This window comes from Salvelinus namaycush, unplaced genomic scaffold (genome assembly GCF_016432855.1).
Source record: "Salvelinus namaycush isolate Seneca unplaced genomic scaffold, SaNama_1.0 Scaffold198, whole genome shotgun sequence".
In the NCBI taxonomy this organism is placed as follows: Eukaryota; Metazoa; Chordata; class Actinopteri; order Salmoniformes; family Salmonidae; genus Salvelinus; species Salvelinus namaycush.
The window spans coordinates 52,929-75,177 of NW_024058763.1; the positions used below are offsets into that span (position 1 = coordinate 52,929).

At 43.0% G+C, this 22,249-nt stretch overlaps 1 protein-coding gene across 1 annotated transcript in view; it reads right to left on the reverse strand.

The window, feature by feature from the left end:
* Positions 1 to 22,249, reverse strand: part of LOC120037911 (D(4) dopamine receptor-like) — a 30,854-nt gene that overhangs the window by 2,807 nt on the left and 5,798 nt on the right. The window contains exon 3 of the mRNA XM_038983874.1: positions 13,477 to 14,087. Coding sequence (XP_038839802.1) covers positions 13,477 to 14,087 — 611 coding nt within the window. The remainder of the gene's footprint in view (positions 1 to 13,476; positions 14,088 to 22,249) is intronic.

The window sequence follows — 22,249 nt, forward strand, 5'->3', positions numbered from 1 at the left end:
TATCTACGTACTGTAGGTCTTTATCTACATACTGTAGGTATTTATCTACATACCGTAGGTCTTTACCTACTGTAGGTCTTTATCTACCTACTGTAGGTCTTTATCTACATACTGTAGGTCTTTATCTACGTACTGTAGGTCTTTATCTACATACTGTAGGTCTTTATCTACATACTGTAGGTCTTTATCTTCATACTGTAGGTCTTTATCTACATACTGTATCTCTTTATCTACATACTGTAGGTCTTTATCTACGTACTGTAGGTCTTTATCTTCATACTGTAGGTCTTTATCTACATACTGTATCTCTTTATCTACATACTGTAGGTCTTTATCTACGTACTGTAGGTCTTTATCTACCTACTGTAGGTCTTTATCTACATACTGTAGGTCTTTATCTACATACTGTAGGTCTTTATCTATGTACTGTAGGTCTTTATCTACATACTGTAGGTCTTTATCTACCTACTGTAGGTCTTTATCTACCTACTGTAGGTCTTTATCTACATACTGTAGGTCTTTATCTATGTACTGTAGGTCTTTATCTACATACTGTAGGTCTTTATCTTCATACTGTAGGTCTTTATCTATGTACTGTAGGTCTTTATCTACATACTGTAGGTCTTTATCTACCTACTGTAGGTCTTTATCTACGTACTGTAGGTCTTTATCTTCATACTGTAGGTCTTTATCTACGTACTGTAGGTCTTTATCTTCATACTGTAGGTCTTTATCTATGTACTGTAGGTCTTTATCTACCTACTGTAGGTCTTTATCTTCATACTGTAGGTCTATCTACCTACTGTAGGTCTTTATCTACGTACTGTAGGTCTTTATCTACGTACTGTAGGTCTTTATCTACCTACTGTAGGTCTTTATCTATGTACTGTAGGTCTTTATCTACGTACTGTAGGTCTTTATCTACGTACTGTAGGTCTTTATCTACGTACTGTAGGTCTTTATCTATGTACTGTAGGTCTTTATCTACGTACTGTAGGTCTTTATCTACGTACTGTAGGTCTTTATCTTCATACTGTAGGTCTATCTACCTACTGTAGGTCTTTATCTACGTACTGTAGGTCTTTATCTACCTACCGTAGGTCTTTATCTACATACCGTAGGTCTTTATCTACGTACTGTAGGTCTTTATCTACATACTGTAGGTCTTTATCTACGTACTGTAGGTCTTTATCTACATACTGTAGGTCTTTATCTATGTACTGTAGGTCTTTATCTATGTACTGTAGGTCTTTATCTACCTACTGTAGGTCTTTATCTACGTACTGTAGGTCTTTATCTACCTACTGTAGGTCTTTATCTACCTACTGTAGGTCTTTATCTTCATACTGTAGGTCTTTATCTACATACTGTATCTCTTTATCTACATACTGTAGGTCTTTATCTTCATACTGTAGGTCTTTATCTACATACTGTAGGTATTTATCTACATACTGTAGGTCTTTATCTACCTACTGTAGGTCTTTATCTACGTACTGTAGGTCTTTATCTACATACTGTAGGTATTTATCTACATACCGTAGGTCTTTACCTACTGTAGGTCTTTATCTACCTACTGTAGGTCTTTATCTACATACTGTAGGTCTTTATCTACGTACTGTAGGTCTTTATCTACATACTGTAGGTCTTTATCTACATACTGTAGGTCTTTATCTACATACTGTAGGTCTTTATCTACGTACTGTAGGTCTTTATCTTCATACTGTAGGTCTTTATCTACATACCGTAGGTCTTTATCTACGTACTGTAGGTCTTTATCTTCATACTGTAGGTCTTTATCTACGTACTGTAGGTCTTTATCTACATACTGTAGGTCTTTATCTACGTACTGTAGGTATTTATCTACGTACTGTAGGTCTTTATCTTCATACTGTAGGTCTTTATCTACATACCGTAGGTCTTTATCTACGTACTGTAGGTCTTTATCTTCATACTGTAGGTCTTTATCTACATACTGTAGGTCTTTATCTACATACTGTAGGTCTTTATCTTCATACTGTAGGTCTTTATCTACATACTGTATCTCTTTATCTAGATACTGTAGGTCTTTATCTACATAGTGTATCTCTTTATCTACATACTGTAGGTCTTTATCTACATACTGTATCTCTTTATCTACATACTGTATCTCTTTATCTACGTACTGTAGGTCTTTATCTACATACTGTAGGTCTTTATCTACATACTGTAGGTCTTTATCTACCTACTGTAGGTCTTTATCTACATACTGTAGGTCTTTATCTACGTACTGTAGGTCTTTATCTTCATACTGTAGGTCTTTATCTACATACTGTATCTCTTTATCTACATACTGTAGGTCTTTATCTACATACTGTAGGTCTTTATCTACATACTGTATCTCTTTATCTACATACTGTATCTCTTTATCTATGTACTGTAGGTCTTTATCTACATACTGTAGGTCTTTATCTTCATACTGTAGGTCTTTATCTACATACTGTATCTCTTTATCTACATACTGTAGGTCTTTATCTACATACTGTATCTCTTTATCTATGTACTGTAGGTCTTTATCTACATACTGTAGGTCTTTATCTACATACTGTAGGTCTTTATCTACATACTGTAGGTCTTTATTTACATACTGTATCTCTTTATCTATGTACTGTAGGTCTTTATCTACCTACTGTAGGTCTTTATCTACATACTGTATCTCTTTATCTACATACTGTATCTCTTTATCTACATACTGTAGGTCTTTATCTTCATACTGTATCTCTTTATCTACCTACTGTAGGTCTTTATCTACGTACTGTAGGTCTATCTACATACTGTATCTCTTTATCTACATACTGTATCTCTTTATCTACCTACTGTAGGTCTTTATCTTCATACTGTAGGTCTTTATCTACATACTGTAGGTCTTTATCTACCTACAGTGCCACTTAATATAATGTATATGTATATACTGTACTCTATCATCTACTGCATCTTGCCATCTTTATGTAATACATGTATCGCTAGCCACTTTAAACTATGCCACTTTTATGTTTACATACCCGACATTACTCATCTCATGTGTATATACTGTACTCGATACCATCTACTGCATCTTGCCTATGCCGTTCTGTACCATCACTTATTCATATATCTTTATGTCCATATTCTTTATCCCTTTACACTTGTGTGTATAAGGTAGTAGTTGTGGAATTGTTAGGTTAGATTACTCGTTAGGTTATTACTGCATTGTCGGAACTAGAAGCACAAGCATTTCGCTACACTCGCATTAACATCTGCTAACCATGTGTATGTGACAAATAAAATGTGATTTGATTTGATTTGATACTGTAGCCCTTTATAACCGCTGTTACCAAGACCAAGCAGAAGCTGAATCAAAGTGGTGTAAAATCTCCCGACAATCACCAGACTTTACTGTACCACTGCCAACCCCAGTTGATCTGATAAGTAAAGCACAGCCAATCTAATATGTCATTCTTATTGCTATTTAATGGAGACTCAAGGAACATTAACCAGCAGTTTAACCTTCACACATTTTTTACAATTATTTTATATTCTCCTTTTGCCCCTGAAGCAGAAAACACTCCATTTTATAAAGTGGCATGTTGACATTTTACAAAGACCGACGCACACTAATGCGAGAGAGAGAGAACTCATTCGGTGGAAAGTATTTGTTAATATCTTTTTCCAACCGTGAGAAGGTAAGTAAGTGTATAGCGGTTGATCATTTAATGTTGCCACGGGGTTAGCAACCCAAACTATTTATTCACACGCACGCAATCAATTCACAACGACACCTCAGCGGCTGGGTAACACTCATTTACACTGCCTAGACCCTGTCAACATTAATACGGGGGAATCCCAAATAGCACCCTATTCCTGGTCAAAAGTAGTGCACTATGTAGGGAATAGGGTGCCATTTGGGACGAACCCCCCAAAAAGCGTTTACAATATGGAGATTGGAGTGAGAAAATTGAGCAGCATGGCTGATGTCCTTGTAGATTAGAAACCTGCCTGCCTCTCTGGTGAGGTGAATAATGCAGGAATGTTGATGGGATTGCTATAAATACTCAGTCAAGCGCTTGGAGGTCGGGGTGGAGTAGCGATACAGATTAGGGTTGCACACTAAACTGTACCCTATTCCCTATGTAGTGCACTACTTTTGACTAGAGCCGTCATAAACCTCTGGACAAAAGTGGTGCACTAAATAGGGAATAGGCTGCCAGGTAGTACCAGCTCCTGAACAGGGAAGCTCTTCCTCCCTCTGGAACTGACACTGCAACCTAATAAGCTTAGTTTACCTCTACAGCTGGGAATCAGAGCTTCCCTGACCAGACACTTGATCAAGACCAACCAACCACCTACAGCTGGGAATCAGAGCTTCCCTGACCAGACACTTAAGACCCACCAACCACCTACAGCTGGGAATCAGAGCTTCCCTGGACAGACACTTGATCAAGACCAACCAACCACCTACAGCTGTGAATCAGAGCTTCCCTGGACAGACACTTAATCAAGACCAACCAACCACCTACAGCTGGGAATCAGAGCTTCCCTGGACAGACACTTGATCAAGACCAACCAACCACCTACAGCTGTGAATCAGAGCTTCCCTGGACAGACATTTAAGACCAACCAACCACCTACAGCTGGGAATCAGAGCTTCCCTGACCAGACACTTAAGACCCACCAACCACCTACAGCTGGGAATCAGAGCTTCCCTGGACAGACACTTAATCAAGACCCACCAACCACCTACAGCTGTGAATCAGAGCTTCCCTGGACAGACACTTAATCAAGACCCACCAACCACCTACAGCTGTGAATCAGAGCTTCCCTGGACAGACACTTAATCAAGACCCACCAACCACCTACAGCTGGGAATCAGAGCTTCCCTGGACAGACACTTAATCAAGACCCACCAACCACTTACAGCTGTGAATCAGAGCTTCCCTGGACAGACACTTAATCAAGACCCACCAACCACCTACAGCTGGGAATAAGAGCTTCCCTGACCAGACACTTAATCAAGACCCACCAACCACCTACAGCTGGGAATCAGAGCTTCCCTGGACAGACACTTGATCAAGACCAACCAACCACCTACAGCTGGGAATCAGAGCTTCCCTGTCCAGACACTTGATCAAGACTCACCAACCACCTACAGCTGGGAATCAGAGCTTCCCTGGACAGACACTTGATCAAGACCCACCAACCACCTACAGCTGTGAATCAGAGCTTCCCTGGACAGACATTTAAGACCAACCAACCACCTACAGCTGGGAATCAGAGCTTCCCTGACCAGACACTTGATCAAGACCCACCAACCACCTACAGCTGTGAATCAGAGCTTCCCTGACCAGACACTTAATCAAGACCCACCAACCACCTACAGCTGTGAATCAGAGCTTCCCTGGACAGACACTTAATCAAGACCAACCAACGACCTACAGCTGTGAATCAGAGCTTCCCTGGACAGACACGTAATCAAGGGGCAACTGACAGGAGATAGAAGCCATTTGTCTGGAGTGTCTCCATCGTCTCCGTGCGTCATGTGATTTAATTGGTTGGGTGTTCATTGGACGAGGCACTGAATATAAACCTCAACTCTCTGGGAGGTGGAGAGACTTTACTCTTAAGAGACAGCCTGTCTTCATCTGGAGAGACTTTACTCTTAAGGGACAGCCTGTCTTCATCTGCATGCATAAACGGGGTTGGCGTTAGGAGGGGTGATCATTTTAATATCGATGTGGACCCCCCCCCACAAGTCAAACACTTTGATGTCAGGCACCTCCGAGATATGTTGGGCACCCCCTAGAGATTATGAGCACCCCCCTAGAACGTCCCAAAATGTCAGTTAAATTAACCTTCATAAATGTTTCCAATTTCCACTGGGTAATTTGAACCCTGCTTGCCAGTCCCTATCTAATCCGGAGCACCCCTGGAAGAAATTAAAATAGGATTGTGTGCTCCTCGATTGAGCTTCCTTATTGACCTTCCACATAAAGCAATCAAAATATCAACATTGGTCCAGAAAACCTTATTTATTTCACCTCCAAGAGCGTATTTCATTTAGCGAATGTGGAGAACAATTACAGTCAACAAATGCTTTTTACAAATTGGAAACAGAAAATTGTCCGTCCTTTAACCCTTTGATAGAATAAGTGTTGTTGCCAAAGAGGAAAAAGAGAGGATGTCTGTCTGTCTGTCTAGTAGGAGAGGATCTGTCCTGTCTGTCTGTCTGTCTGTCTCTGTCTGTCTGTCTGTCTGTCTGTCTGTCTAGTAGGAGAGGGTCTGATGTATGTCTGTCTGTCTGTCTGTCTGTCTGTCTGTCTGTCTGTCTGTCTGTCTGTCTGTCTGTCTGTCCTGTCTGTCTGTCTGTCTGTCTGTCTGTCTGTCTGTCTGTCTGTCTGTCTGTCTGTCTGTCTGTCTGTCTGTCTGTCTGTCTGTCTGTCTGTCTGTCTGTCTGTCTGTCTGTCTGTCTGTCTGTCTGTCTGTCTGTCTGTCTGTCTGTCTGTCTGTCTGTCTGTCTGTCTGTCTGTCTGTCTGTCTGTCTGTCTGTCTGTCTGTCTGTCTGTCTGTCTGTCTGTCTGTCTGTCTGTCTGTCTGTCTGTCTGTCTGTCTGTCTGTCTGTCTGTCTGTCTGTCTGTCTGTCTGTCTGTCTGTCTGTCTGTCTGTCTGTCTGTCTGTCTGTCTGTCTGTCTGTCTGTCTGTCTGTCTGTCTGTCTGTCTGTCTGTCTGTCTGTGTGGGAGAGGATCTGATGTGTCTGTCTGTCTGTCTGTCTAGTAGGAGAGGATGGGATGTCTGTCTGTCTGTCTGTGTGGGAGAGGATCTGATGTCTGTCTGCCTGTCTGTCTAGTAGGAGAGGATCGGATGTCTGTCTGTCTGTCTGTCTGTCTGTCTGTCTGTCTGTCTGTCTGTCTGTCTGTCTGTCTGTCTGTCTGTCTGTCTGTCTGTCTAGTAGGAGAGGATCTGATGTCTGTCTGTCTGTCTGTCTAGTAGGAGAGGGTATGATGTGTCTGTCTGTCTCTCTGTCTGTCTGTGTAGGAGAGGATCTGATGTCTGTCTGTCTAGTAGGAGAGGATCTGATGTCTGTCTGTCTAGTAGGAGAGGATCTGATGTGTCTGTCTCTCTGTCTGTTGAGTATAAGCTAAATGCTTCTCATTCTTTTCCCCTCTTATGCTCCCAACTTTCCGTGTAGGAATCACTACCCTCAGTGACATCTTAATATCTACCCTCAATGTAAAGAACAAGACCAACACGAACGTCGGCAGTGCACAGCCTCGTCTCTGACCACAGAACAGCCACATTTTTCTGTTCATTTCCCAACTATTTGACATGTTGAATCGCCCACCGTTCATCGCCACCCAGCCGGTGATCTACTGAGTGGAGAGGGCCGACATTGGTGTTGGTCTGTGTCGTCTTCAACAGGAAACCACCCTCACTGACTGCCTGGTGTTATGAGGGACAGCCTGTCGTGTCCACAGCAGCGGGCCCTGCGTGGTAAACTGTGTTTCCTGCTAATACTAATTGATGTGACGCTCTGAGTGTTACCTGATACCAACTGCATCCTGGGACACGATGATCAAATGAAGGATCAACTTCAATTCAAAGTCATCTGGAAAAACCCCTGATCTGTAAACAGCAACGTTCCTTTATTTCTTACTTAAAAACCCTGATCTGTGAACAGCAACGTTCCTTTATTTCTTACTTAAAAACCCTGTTAGAAACGCAGATGGGCTTTTCACCCTGCTGAACCAAACCAAGCTGTACAGAGCTGACCTGATTACGCATATCACAATCATCCTTTCTGGAACTTTGATGAAAATATCCACATTATGTTTGGCTTGGGCATGTTAGTGTGAAATGACTATCTGTTTTAAACGAGTCACCACCCACATGGTCTCCCACGTAGATTACCAAAGACAGTAGAACATCCGTCAGTCTGGCTGTGTCGCTGGAGACTAATGAAGACATTTAACTCTCCTCAACACTTCCATCTGGTTCTGCTCATTAGTTGAAGCCGTGAATGACTCAGTAGGCACCTCTATACTTAAACCTGTGGTCATGTGTGTTGTGGGGTAAGACGATCCAAAGTGGTACATATTGATTGGATTTAAGGCTTTAAGCTGAACTTAGTCAGGTAGAGAACGGCAGACTAAAGTCACACTTCTGATAGGTCTACAGACCTTCTGTCAGACCTAGCATCTGATGACTACAGACCTTCTGTTAGACCTAGCATCTGATGACTACAGACCTTCTATTAGACCTAGCATCTGATGACTACAGACCTTCTGTCTAACAGACCTTCTGTCAGACCTAGCATCTGATGACTACAGACCTTCTGTCAGACCTAGCATCTGATGACTACAGACCTTCTGTTAGACCTAGCATCTGATGACTACAGACCTTCTGTCAGACCTAGCATCTGATGACTACAGACCTTCTGTTAGACCTAGCATCTGATGACTACAGACCTTCTGTTAGACCTAGCATCTGATGACTACAGACCTTCTGTCAGACCTAGCATCTGATAACTACAGACCTTCTGTTAGACCTAGCATCTGATGACTACAGACCTTCTGTTAGACCTAGCATCTGATGACTACAGACCTTCTGTCAGACCTAGCATCTGATGACTACAGACCTTCTGTCTAACAGACCTTCTGTCAGACCTAGCATCTGCTGACTACAGACCTTCTGTTAGACCTAGCATCTGATAACTACAGACCTTCTGTTAGACCTAGCATCTGATGACTACAGACCTTCTGTTAGACCTAGCATCTGATGACTACAGACCTTCTGTCAGACCTAGCATCTGATGACTGCAGACCTTCTGTCTAACAGACCTTCTGTCAGACCTAGCATCTGATGACTACAGACCTTCTGTCAGACCTAGCATCTGATGACTACAGACCTTCTGTTAGACCTAGCATCTGATGACTACAGACCTTCTGTTAGACCTAGCATCTGATGACTACAGACCTTCTGTTAGACCTAGCATCTGATGACTACAGACCTTCTGTCAGACCTAGCATCTGATAACTACAGACCTTCTGTTAGACCTAGCATCTGATGACTACAGACCTTCTGTTAGACCTAGCATCTGATGACTACAGACCTTCTGTTAGACCTAGCATCTGATGACTACAGACCTTCTGTTAGACCTAGCATCTGATGACTACAGACCTTCTGCTAGACCTAGCATCTGATAACTACAGACCTTCTGTTAGACCTAGCATCTGATGACTACAGACCTTCTGTCAGACCTAGCATCTGATGACTACAGACCTTCTATTAGACCTAGCATCTGATGACTACAGACCTTCTATTAGACCTAGCATCTGATGACTACAGACCTTGTTAGACCTAGCATCTGATGACTACAGACCTTCTGTCAGACCTAGCATCTGATGACTACAGACCTTCACCTTAGTTATGTTGCCTGGCTGCAACACAGGGAAGTCTACAGGACCCTACATGATAAAGTGTAGTCCCTCGTCATCAGTTTCTCCGATAAGATGCTACTGATAATCCAAGGGCTTTCCTAATTTGGGTTTAGTAAATACCACAGCCTCCAATGTATATTAGCTATTGGCTGGGTTTGATGACCTTTGGTATGATTTGATTAGTAAATGTTTTTAACGTGTTTAACCATTTAGTCGTGTTGCTTGACGACAACATGTCGTTGCTTATCATTACTTATCATTAACTTTTCATTATTGATAAGTGCATAATCATTTAGCATCTGCTGTCAACAGTGTAGCATTCTCCTAACAAGCTGTGCATCTGCTGTCAACAGTGTAGCATTCTCCTAACACGCTGTGTATCTGCTGTCAACAGTGTAGCATTCTCCTAACAAGCTGTGTATCTGCTGTCAATACTGTAGCATTCTCCTAACAAGCTGTGTATCTGCTGTTAACACTGTAGCATTCTCCTAACAAGCTGTGTATTTGCTGTCAATACTGTAGCATTCTCATAACAAGCTGTGTATCTGCTGTCAACAGTGTAGCATTCTCATAACAAGCTGTGTATCTGCTGTCAATACTGTAGCATTCTCCTAACAAGCTGTGTATCTGCTGTCAACACTGTAGCATTCTCCTAACAAGCTGTGTATCTGCTGTCAACAGTGTAGCATTCTCCTAACAAGCTGTGCATCTGCTGTCAACAGTGTAGCATTCTCCTAACACGCTGTGTATCTGCTGTCAACAGTGTAGCATTCTCCTAACAAGCTGTGTATCTGCTGTCAATACTGTAGCATTCTCCTAACAAGCTGTGTATCTGCTGTCAACACTGTAGCATTCTCCTAACAAGCTGTGTATCTGCTGTCAATACTGTAGCATTCTCATAACAAGCTGTGTATCTGCTGTCAACAGTGCAGCATTCTCCTAACAGGCTGTGTATCTGCTGTCAACAGTGCAGCATTCTCCTAACAAGCTGTGTATCTGCTGTTAACAGTGTAGCATTCTCCTAACAAGCTGTGTATCTGCTGTCAACACTGTAGCATTCTCCTAACAAGCTGTGTATCTGCTGTCAATACTGTAGCATTCTCCTAACAGCTGTGTATCTGCTGTCAACAGTGTAGCATTCTGTATTGTCTTAACAAGCTGTGTATCTGCTGTTAACACTGTATCATTCTGTATTGTCTTAACAGGCTGTGTATCTGCTGTTAACACTGTAGCATTCTGCATTCTCCTAACAAGCTGTGTATCTGCTGTTAACACTGTAGCATTCTGTATTCTCCTAACAAGCTGTGTATCTGCTGTTAACACTGTAGCATTCTGTATTGTCTTAACAGGCTGTGTATCTGCTGTTAACACTGTAGCATTCTGCATTCTCCTAACAAGCTGTGTATCTGCTGTCAACACTGTAGCATTCTGTATTGTCCTAACAGGCTGTGTATCGGCTGTTAACACTGTAGCATTCTGCATTCTCCTAACAAGCTGTGTATCTGCTGTCAACACTGTATCATTCTGTATTCTCCTAACAAGCTGTGTATCTGCTATCAACACTGTAGCATTCTGTATTCTCCTAACAAGCTGTGTATCTGCTGTCAACACTGTAGCATTCTGTATTCTCCTAAAAAGCTGTGTATCTGCTGTCAACACTGTAGTATTCTGTATTCTCCTAACAAGCTGTGTATCTGCTGTCAACACTGTAGCATTCTGTATTCTCCTAACAAGCTGTGTATCTGCTGTCAACACTGTAGCATTCTGTATTCTCCTAACAGGCTGTGTATCTGCTGTTAACACTGTAGCATTCTCCTAACAGGCTGTGTATCTGCTGTCAACACTGTAGCATTCTCATCATTGTACATTAGAAAGGTTGTTTCTTCCATTAAATCATTTAAATATAAAAGTAGCTCATGGCAGGAGGCACACCACACTTACAGTTCTACCTAAAAAGGTTATTTGGTTGTCCTCTTCCAAGCAGAACCCTTTGGGTTCCATGTAGAACCCTTTTCCACAGAGGGTTCTACCCAGAACCCAAAAAGGTTCTTCAAAAGCGTTCTCCTATTAGGACAGCCAAATAACCTCTTTTGAAAGCTTTTTTTTTTTTTAAGTGTGAACCAGTTCATTATGACAGATCAGGAAGCCATGAGAGCACTGCAGGACACAGCACCTTTTTATAGAAGGATTTTATTTTTCTCTCACCGATGAAGATGAAGGATGTGCCACCAGCATCCACCACTCAAACATAGTGCATGTTTCATCAAAAATGCACCTCATCAGCCTGACACTGAGAAAATGACTCAACCACCTCAAATTATTCATGAATGATGATGCTGTGGCCCAAAAAAAAGTGAATAACTCCAGAAATGAGAGATAGAGAATCCCCCCCTTAGGTATATCACTGCATCATTTCCATTTAGACCGTTAGGGCCCCTTCATCAATTTCCAGGTCAGTGTGAGTCCAGAGAGGCCCGAAACACAATACTCTCCCAGTGGACCAAACTGGTTCAAATAAGAGAATCACATCATTTCCATTTAGACCGTTAGGGCCCCTTCATCAATTTCCAGGTCAGTGTGAGTCCAGAGAGGCCCGAAACACAATACTCTCCCAGTGGACCAAACTGGTTCAAATAAGAGAATCACATCATTTCCATTTAGACCGTTAGGGCCCCTTAATCAATTTCCAGGTCAGTGTGAGTCCAGAGAGGCCCGAAACACAATACTCTCCCAGTGGACCAAACTGGTTCAAATAAGAGAATCACATCATTTCCATTTAGACCGTTAGGGCCCCTTAATCAATTTCCAGGTCAGTGTGAGTCCAGAGAGGCCCGAAACACAATACTCTCCCAGTGGACCAAACTGGTTCAAATAAGAGAATGACATCATTTCAACCAGCGTGGCCTGCTGGGTATTTAATCCTTTTCATCACTTCATCTCATGACTGAACATTTCTATCAATTTCCAGGTCCTGGTTTGATGAACATTATCATCCATTTAATAAGCAGGTCAGTGAATCAGAAGCTGGAAACACAATACTTTCATCCTGTTTTAAATGTAGCCTGTCATTATAACTGGAGAACCGGTTCCCAGGACTATCTGATAGTGACTGTCTAGTCTAGCTTTTAATCCTCCTTGCACAAAGGCGGAGGTAGCGGTCCTGCTGCTGGGTTGTTGCCCTCCTACGGCCTCCTCCACGTCTCCTGATGTACTGGCCTGTCTCCTGGTAGCGCCTCCATGCTCTGGACACTACGCTGACAGACACAGCAAACCTTCTTGCCACAGCTCGCATTGATGTGCCATCCTGGATGAGCTGCACTACCTGAGCCACTTGTGTGGGTTGTAGACTCCGTCTCATGCTACCACTAGAGTGAGAGCACCGCCAGCATTCAAAAGTGACCAAAACATCAGCCAGGAAGCATAGGAACTGAGAAGTGGTCTGTGGTCACCACCTGCAGAATCACTCCTTTATTGGGGGTGTCTTGCTAATTGCCTATAATTTCCACCTTTTGTCTATTCCATTTGCACAACAGCATGTGAAATTTATTGTCAATCAGTGTTGCTTCCTAAGTGGACAGTTTTATTTCACAGAAGTGTGATTGACTTGGAGTTACATTGTGTTGTTTAAGTGTTCCCTTTATTTTTTTGAGCAGTGTATATATATTTATTTTTTATTTAAGCCTTTGGAGAAAGCAATGTGTGCTTTGAGGCCGGCCATAAGGGGTTTATACAGTATGTGCCCAAAACATGTATTTGACCCAGGTCTGATCACGACCAGTCAGAACATACCCTATGAGCCCTCAATAGAAAAGAGAAAGGGGGGAAGCAGAGATGGGGACTTGAGTCAGTCACAAAGACCTTGAAACTTGATTCTGACTCATAGCACTCTGACTCTGAAGTTTGAAGGAAACCTTTGTAAGTTTTTTGACAGGTTTGAGGGGAACTTATTAGTTTTGACAAGTCAGGGGAGCCTTTGTGAGTTTTTGACAACTTTTTGACAAGTCTGTAACTTTAATCTGTGGCACTTACCCACCACAACAGGAAGAACCCTCATGGCCTTCCTCTCCCTGCCGTTGATCTTGGCTCGCTTTCTCTTCTGCGGTGGCTTCTGCTGGTAGGCGATGGACGGCACGGAGCTGATCCTCTCCCTGTACGCCGAGGGGAACGGGGGGCAGTCCGGCTGCAGATAGTCATCGGTATCCTCCAGCCCCAGCCGGGCCTGAGCCAGGTCCCTTTCGATGATCCTGGGCAGGGGCATGGGCAGCGGCCCGGGGATGGTCCCTGAGGTTGGCATGGCGGAGGCTGCGGCTGCATGCTGAAGCTTCCTACATGTCTGGATGCTGTTCCTCAGCTTGGCCTTGCGCGCCTCCTCCCACCTCTTCAGGCCCTGGAACATGCCGAAGTAGAGGAGGAGCATGATGGGGCAGGGGATGAAGAAGGAGCAGACAGAGGAGTAGACCACGTAGTTGTCATCTTCCAGCTTACACTCGGTGGGGTCCCGCTGGGGGATGTTGTTGATACCCAACATGACGGGGGAGGCCACGGCCAGGGCTATGAGCCAGGTGCCTGACAGCAGGATGATCTGACGCTGGTCAACGTGCTTCCTGTTGTAGTTCAGAGGGATTGACACAGCAATGAACCTGGGGGAGAGAGAGGGAATTACATTTACATTGAATGAACTACAGGACAAAATACAAAACCCTCCAACCCAAAAAGGCCTGTGGGGTTGATGGTATCCTCAATGAAATGATGAAATATACAGACCACAAACTCAATTTGGCTATTGTTAAACTCTTTAACATCATCCTCAGCTCTGGCATCTCCCCCAATATTTGGAACCAAGGACTGATCACCCCAATCCACAAAAGTGGAGACAAATTTGACCCCAATAACTACCGTGGGATATGCGTCAACAGCAACCTTGGGAAAATCCTCTGCATTATCATTAACAGCAGACGCGTACATTTCCACAGCATAAACAATGTACTGAGCAAATGTCAAATGGGCTTTTTACCAAATTACCATACGACAGACCATGTATTCACCCTGCACACCCTAATTGACAAACAAACATGCAAAGTTCTCTCATGCTTTGTTGATTTCAAAAAAGCTTGACTCAATTTGGCACGAGGGTTGAACAAATTGATGGAAAGTGGTGTTGGGGGAAAAACATCCGACATTATAAAATCCACGAACACAAACAAGTGCGCGGTTAAAATTGGCAAAAAACAAACATTTCTTTCCACAGGGCCCGGGGGGTAAGACCGGCATGCAGCTAAAGCCCCACCCTCTTCAACATATATATAAACAAATTGGCGAGGGCAACAGTCTGCAGCACCCGGCCTCACCCTACTAGAATCTGAAGTCAAATGTCTACTGTTTGCTGATGATCTGGTGCTTCTGTCACCAACCAAGGAGGGCCTACAGCAGCACCTAGATCTTCTGCACAGATTCTGTCAGACCTGGGCCCTGACAGTAAATCTCAGTAAGACAAAAATAATGGTGTTCCAAAAAAGGTCCAGTTGCCAGGACCACAAATACATATTCCATCTAGACACCATTGCCCTAGAGCACACAAAAAACTATACATACCTCGGCCTAAACATCAGCGCCACAGGTAACGATCTGAGAGACAAGGCAAGACGGGCCTTCTATGCCATCAAAAGGAACATAAAATTCAACATACCAATTAGGATCTGGCAAAAAATACTTGAATCAGTTATAGAACCCATTGCCCTTTATGGTTGTGAGGTCTGGGGTCCGCTCACCAACCAAGAATTCACAAAATGGGACAAACACCAAATTGACACTCTGCATGTAGAACTCTGCAAAAATATCCTCTGTGTACAACGTAGAACACCAAATAATGCATGCAGAGCAGAATTAGGCCGATACCCGCTAATTATCAAAATCCAGAAAAGAGCCCTTAAATTCTACAACCACCTAAAAGGAAGCGATTCCCAAACCTTCCATAACAAAGCCATCTCCTACAGAGAGATGAACCTGGAGAAGAGTCCCCTAAGCAAGCTGGTCCTGGGGCTCTGTTCACAAACACAAACAGACCCCACAGAGCCCCAGGACAGCAACACAATTAGACCCGACCAAATCATGAGAAAACAAAAAGAATCGGGAGAGTACGCTGAGAGTCGGGAAGCAAGTTCAGGGAGTGTTTTTAATAAATAAATGCAACTAAATACGAAACACAGACATGACACAGGAACAGAAACAATAACGCCTGGGGAAGAAACCAAAGGGAGTGACATATATAGGGAAGGTAATCAGGGAGGTGATGGAGTCCAGGTGAGTCTGATGACGTGCAGGTGCGCGTAACGATGGTGACAGGTGTGCGCCATAACGAGCAGCGTGGTGACCTAGAGGCCGGAGTTGGAGCCCACGTGTCAGGAAGAATACCTGACCACTGTGACTGACCCAAAATTAAGGAAATCTTTGACTATGTACAGACTCAGTGAGCATACCCTTGCTATTGAGAAAGGCCGCCGTAGGCAGACATGGCTCTCAAGAGAAGACAGGCTATGTGCACACTGCCCACAAAATTAGGTGGAAACTGAGCTACACTTCCTAACCTCCTGCCAAATTATGACCATAGAGGCACATATTTCACTCAGATTACACAGACCCACGAAGAATTTGAAAACAAATCCAATTTTGATAAACTCCCATATCTATTGGGTGAAATACCACAGTGTGCCATCACAGCAGCAAGATTTGTGACCTGTTGCCACAAGAAAAGGTCAACCAGTGAAGAACAAACACCATTGTAAATACAACCAATATTTATGCTTATTTATTTTCCCTTTTGTACTTTAACTATTTGCACATCGTTACAACACTGTATATAGACATAATATGACCTTTGAAATGTCTGTATTCTTCTGGAACTTTTGTGAGTGTAATGTTTACTGTTAAATTTGAATTATTTATTTCACTTATATTTATTATCTATTTCCCTTGCTTTGGCAATGTTAACATATGTTTCCCATGCCAATAAAGTCCCTTAAATTGAAATTGAATTGAGAGAGAGAGAGAGAGAGAGAAATCACAAGGTGGTCTTTAGTGATCATATGGGGCCTCTAACTAGAGTTCCTGTGGTCTTTCAGAGGGATGGACACAGGGATGATCCTGGAGGGGGAGAGAGACTGTTTAGTGATCACGACACAAGTGACCTTTGACCCTGTCCGGTGGTGGAAAAAGTTCTCAATTCTCATACTTGAGTAAAAGTAAACATAGAAAATGACTCAAGTCAAAGTGAAAGTCACCCAGTCAAACAATACTTGAGTAAAAGTCTAAAAGTATCTGGTACTCAATTGTTATCAAATCAAATCAAATGTATTTATATAGCCCTTCGTACATCAGCTGATATATCAAAGTGCTGTACAGAAACCCAGCCTAAAACCCCAAACAGCAAGCAATGCAGGTGTAGAAGCACGGTGGCTAGGAAAAACTCCCTAGAAAGGCCAAAACCTAGGAAGAAACCTAGAGAGGAACCAGGCTATGAGGGGTGGCCAGTCCTCTTCTGGCTGTGCCGGGTGGAGATTATAACAGAACATGGCCAAGATGTTCAAATGTTCATAGATGACCAGCATGGTCAAATAATAATAATCACAGTAGTTGTCGAGGGTGCAGCAAGTCAGCACCTCAGGAGTAAATGTCAGTTGGCTTTTTTAGCACGTCCGGTGAACAGGTCAGCGTCAGGTTATAAAGTAAAAAGTCAAACTAAACGCTATACATCAAACTCCTTATATTATTAAGCAAACCAGACGGCACAAGTTGTATTTATGTTCTGAGACAGCACGGGGCTCACTCCAACAAATAGACATCATTTACAAACCAGACGGCACAAGTTGTATTTATTTTCTGAGACAGCAAGGGGCTCAGTCCAACAAATAGACATCATTTACAAACCAGACGGCACAAGTTGTATTTATTTTCTGAGACAGCAAGGGGCTCAGTCCAACAAATAGACATCATTTACAAACCAGACGGCACAAGTTGTATTTATTTTTTGAGACAGCACGGAGCTCACTCCAACAAATAGACATCATTTACAAACCAGACGGCACAAGTTGTATTTATTTTTTGAGACAGCAAGGGGCTCAGTCCAACAAATAGACATCATTTACAAACCAGACGGCACAAGTTGTATTTATTTTCTGAGACAGCACGGAGCTCACTCCAACAAATAGACATCATTTACAAACCAGACGGCACAAGTTGTATTTATTTTCTGAGACAGCAAGGGGCTCACTCCAACAAATAGACATAATTTACAAACCAGACGGCACAAGTTGTATTTATTTTTTGAGACAGCACGGAGCTCAGTCCAACAAATAGACATCATTTACAAACCAGACGGCACAAGTTGTATTTATTTTCTGAGACAGCAAGGGGCTCAGTCCAACAAATAGACATCATTTACAAACCAGACGGCACAAGTTGTATTTATTTTCTGAGACAGCAAGGGGCTCAGTCCAACAAATAGACATCATTTACAAACCAGACGGCACAAGTTGTATTTATTTTTTGAGACAGCACGGAGCTCACTCCAACAAATAGACATCATTTACAAACCAGACGGCACAAGTTGTATTTATTTTTTGAGACAGCAAGGGGCTCAGTCCAACAAATAGACATCATTTACAAACCAGACGGCACAAGTTGTATTTATTTTCTGAGACAGCACGGAGCTCACTCCAACAAATAGACATCATTTACAAACCAGACGGCACAAGTTGTATTTATTTTCTGAGACAGCAAGGGGCTCACTCCAACAAATAGACATAATTTACAAACCAGACGGCACAAGTTGTATTTATTTTTTGAGACAGCACGGAGCTCAGTCCAACAAATAGACATCATTTACAAACCAGACGGCACAAGTTGTATTTATTTTTTGAGACAGCAAGGGGCTCAGTCCAACAAATAGACATCATTTACAAAACCAGTATTTGTGTTTAGTGAGTCCACCAGATAAGCGGCAGTAGGGATGACAACACTTTATATTGAAAGGTGAGTGGATTGGACCATATTGCTGTCCTGGATGAACATTCGATATGTAACGAGTGCTTTTGGGTGTCAGGGAAAACGTATAGAGTAAAAAGTACTTTATTTACTTCAGGAATGTAGTGAAGTAAAAGTAAAAGTTGTAAAAAAAAATATGAATAGTAAAGTAAAGCACAGATACCTCCCAAAACTACTTAAGTAGTACTTGAAAGTATTTTTACTGAGTTACTTTACACCAGTGACCATGTCCACCAAGCCTACCAGATGGCAAGGTGGAGCTGCACAGAGGGAGAGAGACATTTTATATTAACATTTTAGTCATTTAGGAGAGGTTCTTATCCAGAGCGACTTACAACTAGTACATTCAACTGATGTAAATACAAGTTTATATATTAAAAAAACACCTATCATCGCAAGTAGAGATTCTTTAGTGACAAAGGACCTATACCTACAGTATGACCCTTTACCTACAGTATGACCCTTTACCTACAGTATGACTCTTCAGCTACAGTATGACCCTTTACCTACAGTATGACCCTTTACCTACAGTATGAGGGACCCTACAGTATGACTACCTACAGTATGACCCTTCAGCTACAGTATGACCCTTTACCTACAGTATGAATTTACCTACAGTATGACCTTACAGTATGACTTTACCTACAGTATGACTTTACCTACAGTATGACCCTACAGTATGACCCTTTACCTAAAGTTTGACCCTTGACCTAGAGATTGACATTTACATAGAGTATGACTTTACATACAGTATGACTTTGCCTGCAGTATGACCCTTTACCTGCAGTATGACCCTTTAACTGCAGTATGACCCTTTACCTGCAGTATGACCCTTTACCTACAGTATGACCCTTTACCTGCAGTGTGACCCTTTACCTGCAATATGACCCTTTACCTGCAGTATGACCCTTTACCTGCAGTATGACCCTTTACCTGCAGTATGACCCTTTACCTGCAGTATGATCCTTTACCTGCAGTATGACCCTTTACCTACAGTATGACCCTTTACCTGCAGTATGACTCTTTACCTGCAGTGTGACCCTTTACCTGCAGTATGACCCTTTACCTGCAGTATGAGCCTTTACCTGCAGTATGACCCTTTACCTGCAGTATGATCCTTTACCTGCAGTATGACCCTTTACCTGCAGTATGACCCTTTACCTGCAGTATGATCCTTTACCTGCAGTATGACCCTTTACCTGCAGTATGACCCTTTACCTGCAGTATGACCCATTACCTGCAGTATGCCTTCACTCTGATTAATTTGAGCTTTAGTGGAGAACTTCTATTGATACAAATGCATGATTTGAGTGAAAGTCATGAATTGGTTGTTTCTCAGCCCGATGCAACAACTCAATAGTGACCTGATGCAAATGAAAATTCATAACAGAAATAGACTGTTGACACAAGGAAAAAAATGTATGCTTGTTTATTGTTTATTTACAGTGTTTTCCTGTTAATAAACAATAATACATGTTTCCCTTGCGTCAACAGTCTATTTCTGTTATGAATTTGCATTTGCATCAGGTCACTATTGACTGAGGCTAAACATTATTCAATTAATTTATTCATTTATGCAAATATATTTATACTCTCAAATTGGTCAAAATGTTAAAATGTTATAAATCTATTAGAATCACTGTGGGTGGCTTTCAGACGTTGCTATGCCGGGGCTTATTTTTCTCCAACTAGGTAATGGATTTTAGTTTGGTCCCCTTCCATCTTTCTGTCTATTATGCAACATTTCACACAATGTGTTTATTTATCTCTCAGCAGCAGACCCTGAGCTATGGAGAGGTGAGGTAGAGGGGTCAACGCCATTAGAAGTGGAGACTCAGGAGGTAGAGGGGTCAACGTCATTAGAAGTGGAGACTCAGGAGGTAGAGGGGTCAACAACATTAGAAGTAGAGACTCAGGAGGTAGAGGGGTCAACAACATTAGAAGTAGAGACTCAGGAGGCAGAGGGGTCAACACCATTAGAAGTAGAGACTCAGGAGGTAGAGGGGTCAACACCATTAGAAGTAGAGAGACTCAGGAGGTAGAGGGGTCAACAACATTAGAAGTAGAGAGACTCAGGAGGTAGAGGGGTCAACGCCATTAGAAGTGGAGACTCAGGAGGTAGAGGGGTCAACAACATTAGAAGTGGAGACTCAGGAGGTAGAGGGGTCAACAACATTAGAAGTAGAGACTCAGGAGGTAGAGGGGTCAACGCCATTAGAAGTGGAGACTCAGGAGGTAGAGGGGTCAACAACATTAGAAGTAGAGACTCAGGAGGTAGAGGGGTCAACAACATTAGAAGTAGAGACTCAGGAGGTAGAGGGGTCAACGCCATTAGAAGTGGAGACTCAGGAGGTAGAGGGGTCAACAACATTAGAAGTAGAGACTCAGGAGGTAGAGGGGTCAACGCCATTAGAAGTAGAGGGACTCAGGAGGTAGAGGGGTCAACACCATTAGAAGTAGAGAGACTCAGGAGGTAGAGGGGTCAACGCCATTAGAAGTGGAGACTCAGGAGGTAGAGGGGTCAACAACATTAGAAGTAGAGAGACTCAGGAGGTAGAGGGGTCAACAACATTAGAAGTAGAGAGACTCAGGAGGTAGAGGGGTCAACAACATTAGAAGTAGAGAGACTCAGGAGATAGAGGGGTCAACAACATTAGAAGTAGAGAGACTCAGGAGGTAGAGGGGTCAACACCATTAGAAGTAGAGACTCAGGAGGTAGAGGGGTCAACGCCATTAGAAGTAGAGAGACTCAGGAGATAGAGGTGTCAACACCATTAGAAGTGGAGACTCAGGAGGTAGAGGGGTCAACACCATTAGAAGTAGAGACTCAGGAGGCAGAGGGGTCAACACCATTAGAAGTGGAGACTCAGGAGGTAGAGGGGTCAACACCATTAGAAGTAGAGACTCAGGAGGTAGAGGGGTCAACACCATTAGAAGTGGAGACTCAGGAGGTAGAGGGGTCAACAACATTAGAAGTAGAGACTCAGGAGGTAGAGGGGTCAACACCATTAGAAGTAGAGGGACTCAGGAGGTAGAGGGGTCAACACCATTAGAAGTAGAGAGACTCAGGAGGTAGAGGGGTCAACGCCATTAGAAGTGGAGACTCAGGAGGTAGAGGGGTCAACAACATTAGAAGTAGAGAGACTCAGGAGGTAGAGGGGTCAACAACATTAGAAGTAGAGAGACTCAGGAGGTAGAGGGGTCAACAACATTAGAAGTAGAGAGACTCAGGAGATAGAGGGGTCAACAACATTAGAAGTAGAGAGACTCAGGAGGTAGAGGGGTCAACACCATTAGAAGTAGAGACTCAGGAGGTAGAGGGGTCAACGCCATTAGAAGTAGAGAGACTCAGGAGATAGAGGGGTCAACACCATTAGAAGTGGAGACTCAGGAGGTAGAGGGGTCAACACCATTAGAAGTAGAGACTCAGGAGGCAGAGGGGTCAACACCATTAGAAGTGGAGACTCAGGAGGTAGAGGGGTCAACACCATTAGAAGTAGAGACTCAGGAGGTAGAGGGGTCAACACCATTAGAAGTAGAGACTCAGGAGGTAGAGGGGTCAACACCATTAGAAGTAGAGAGACTCAGGAGGTAGAGGGGTCAACACCATTAGAAGTGGAGACTCAGGAGGTAGAGGGGTCAACACCATTAGAAGTAGAGACTCAGGAGGCAGAGGGGTCAACACCATTAGAAGTAGAGACTCAGGAGGTAGAGGGGTCAACGTCATTAGAAGTGGAGACTCAGGAGGTAGAGGGGTCAACAA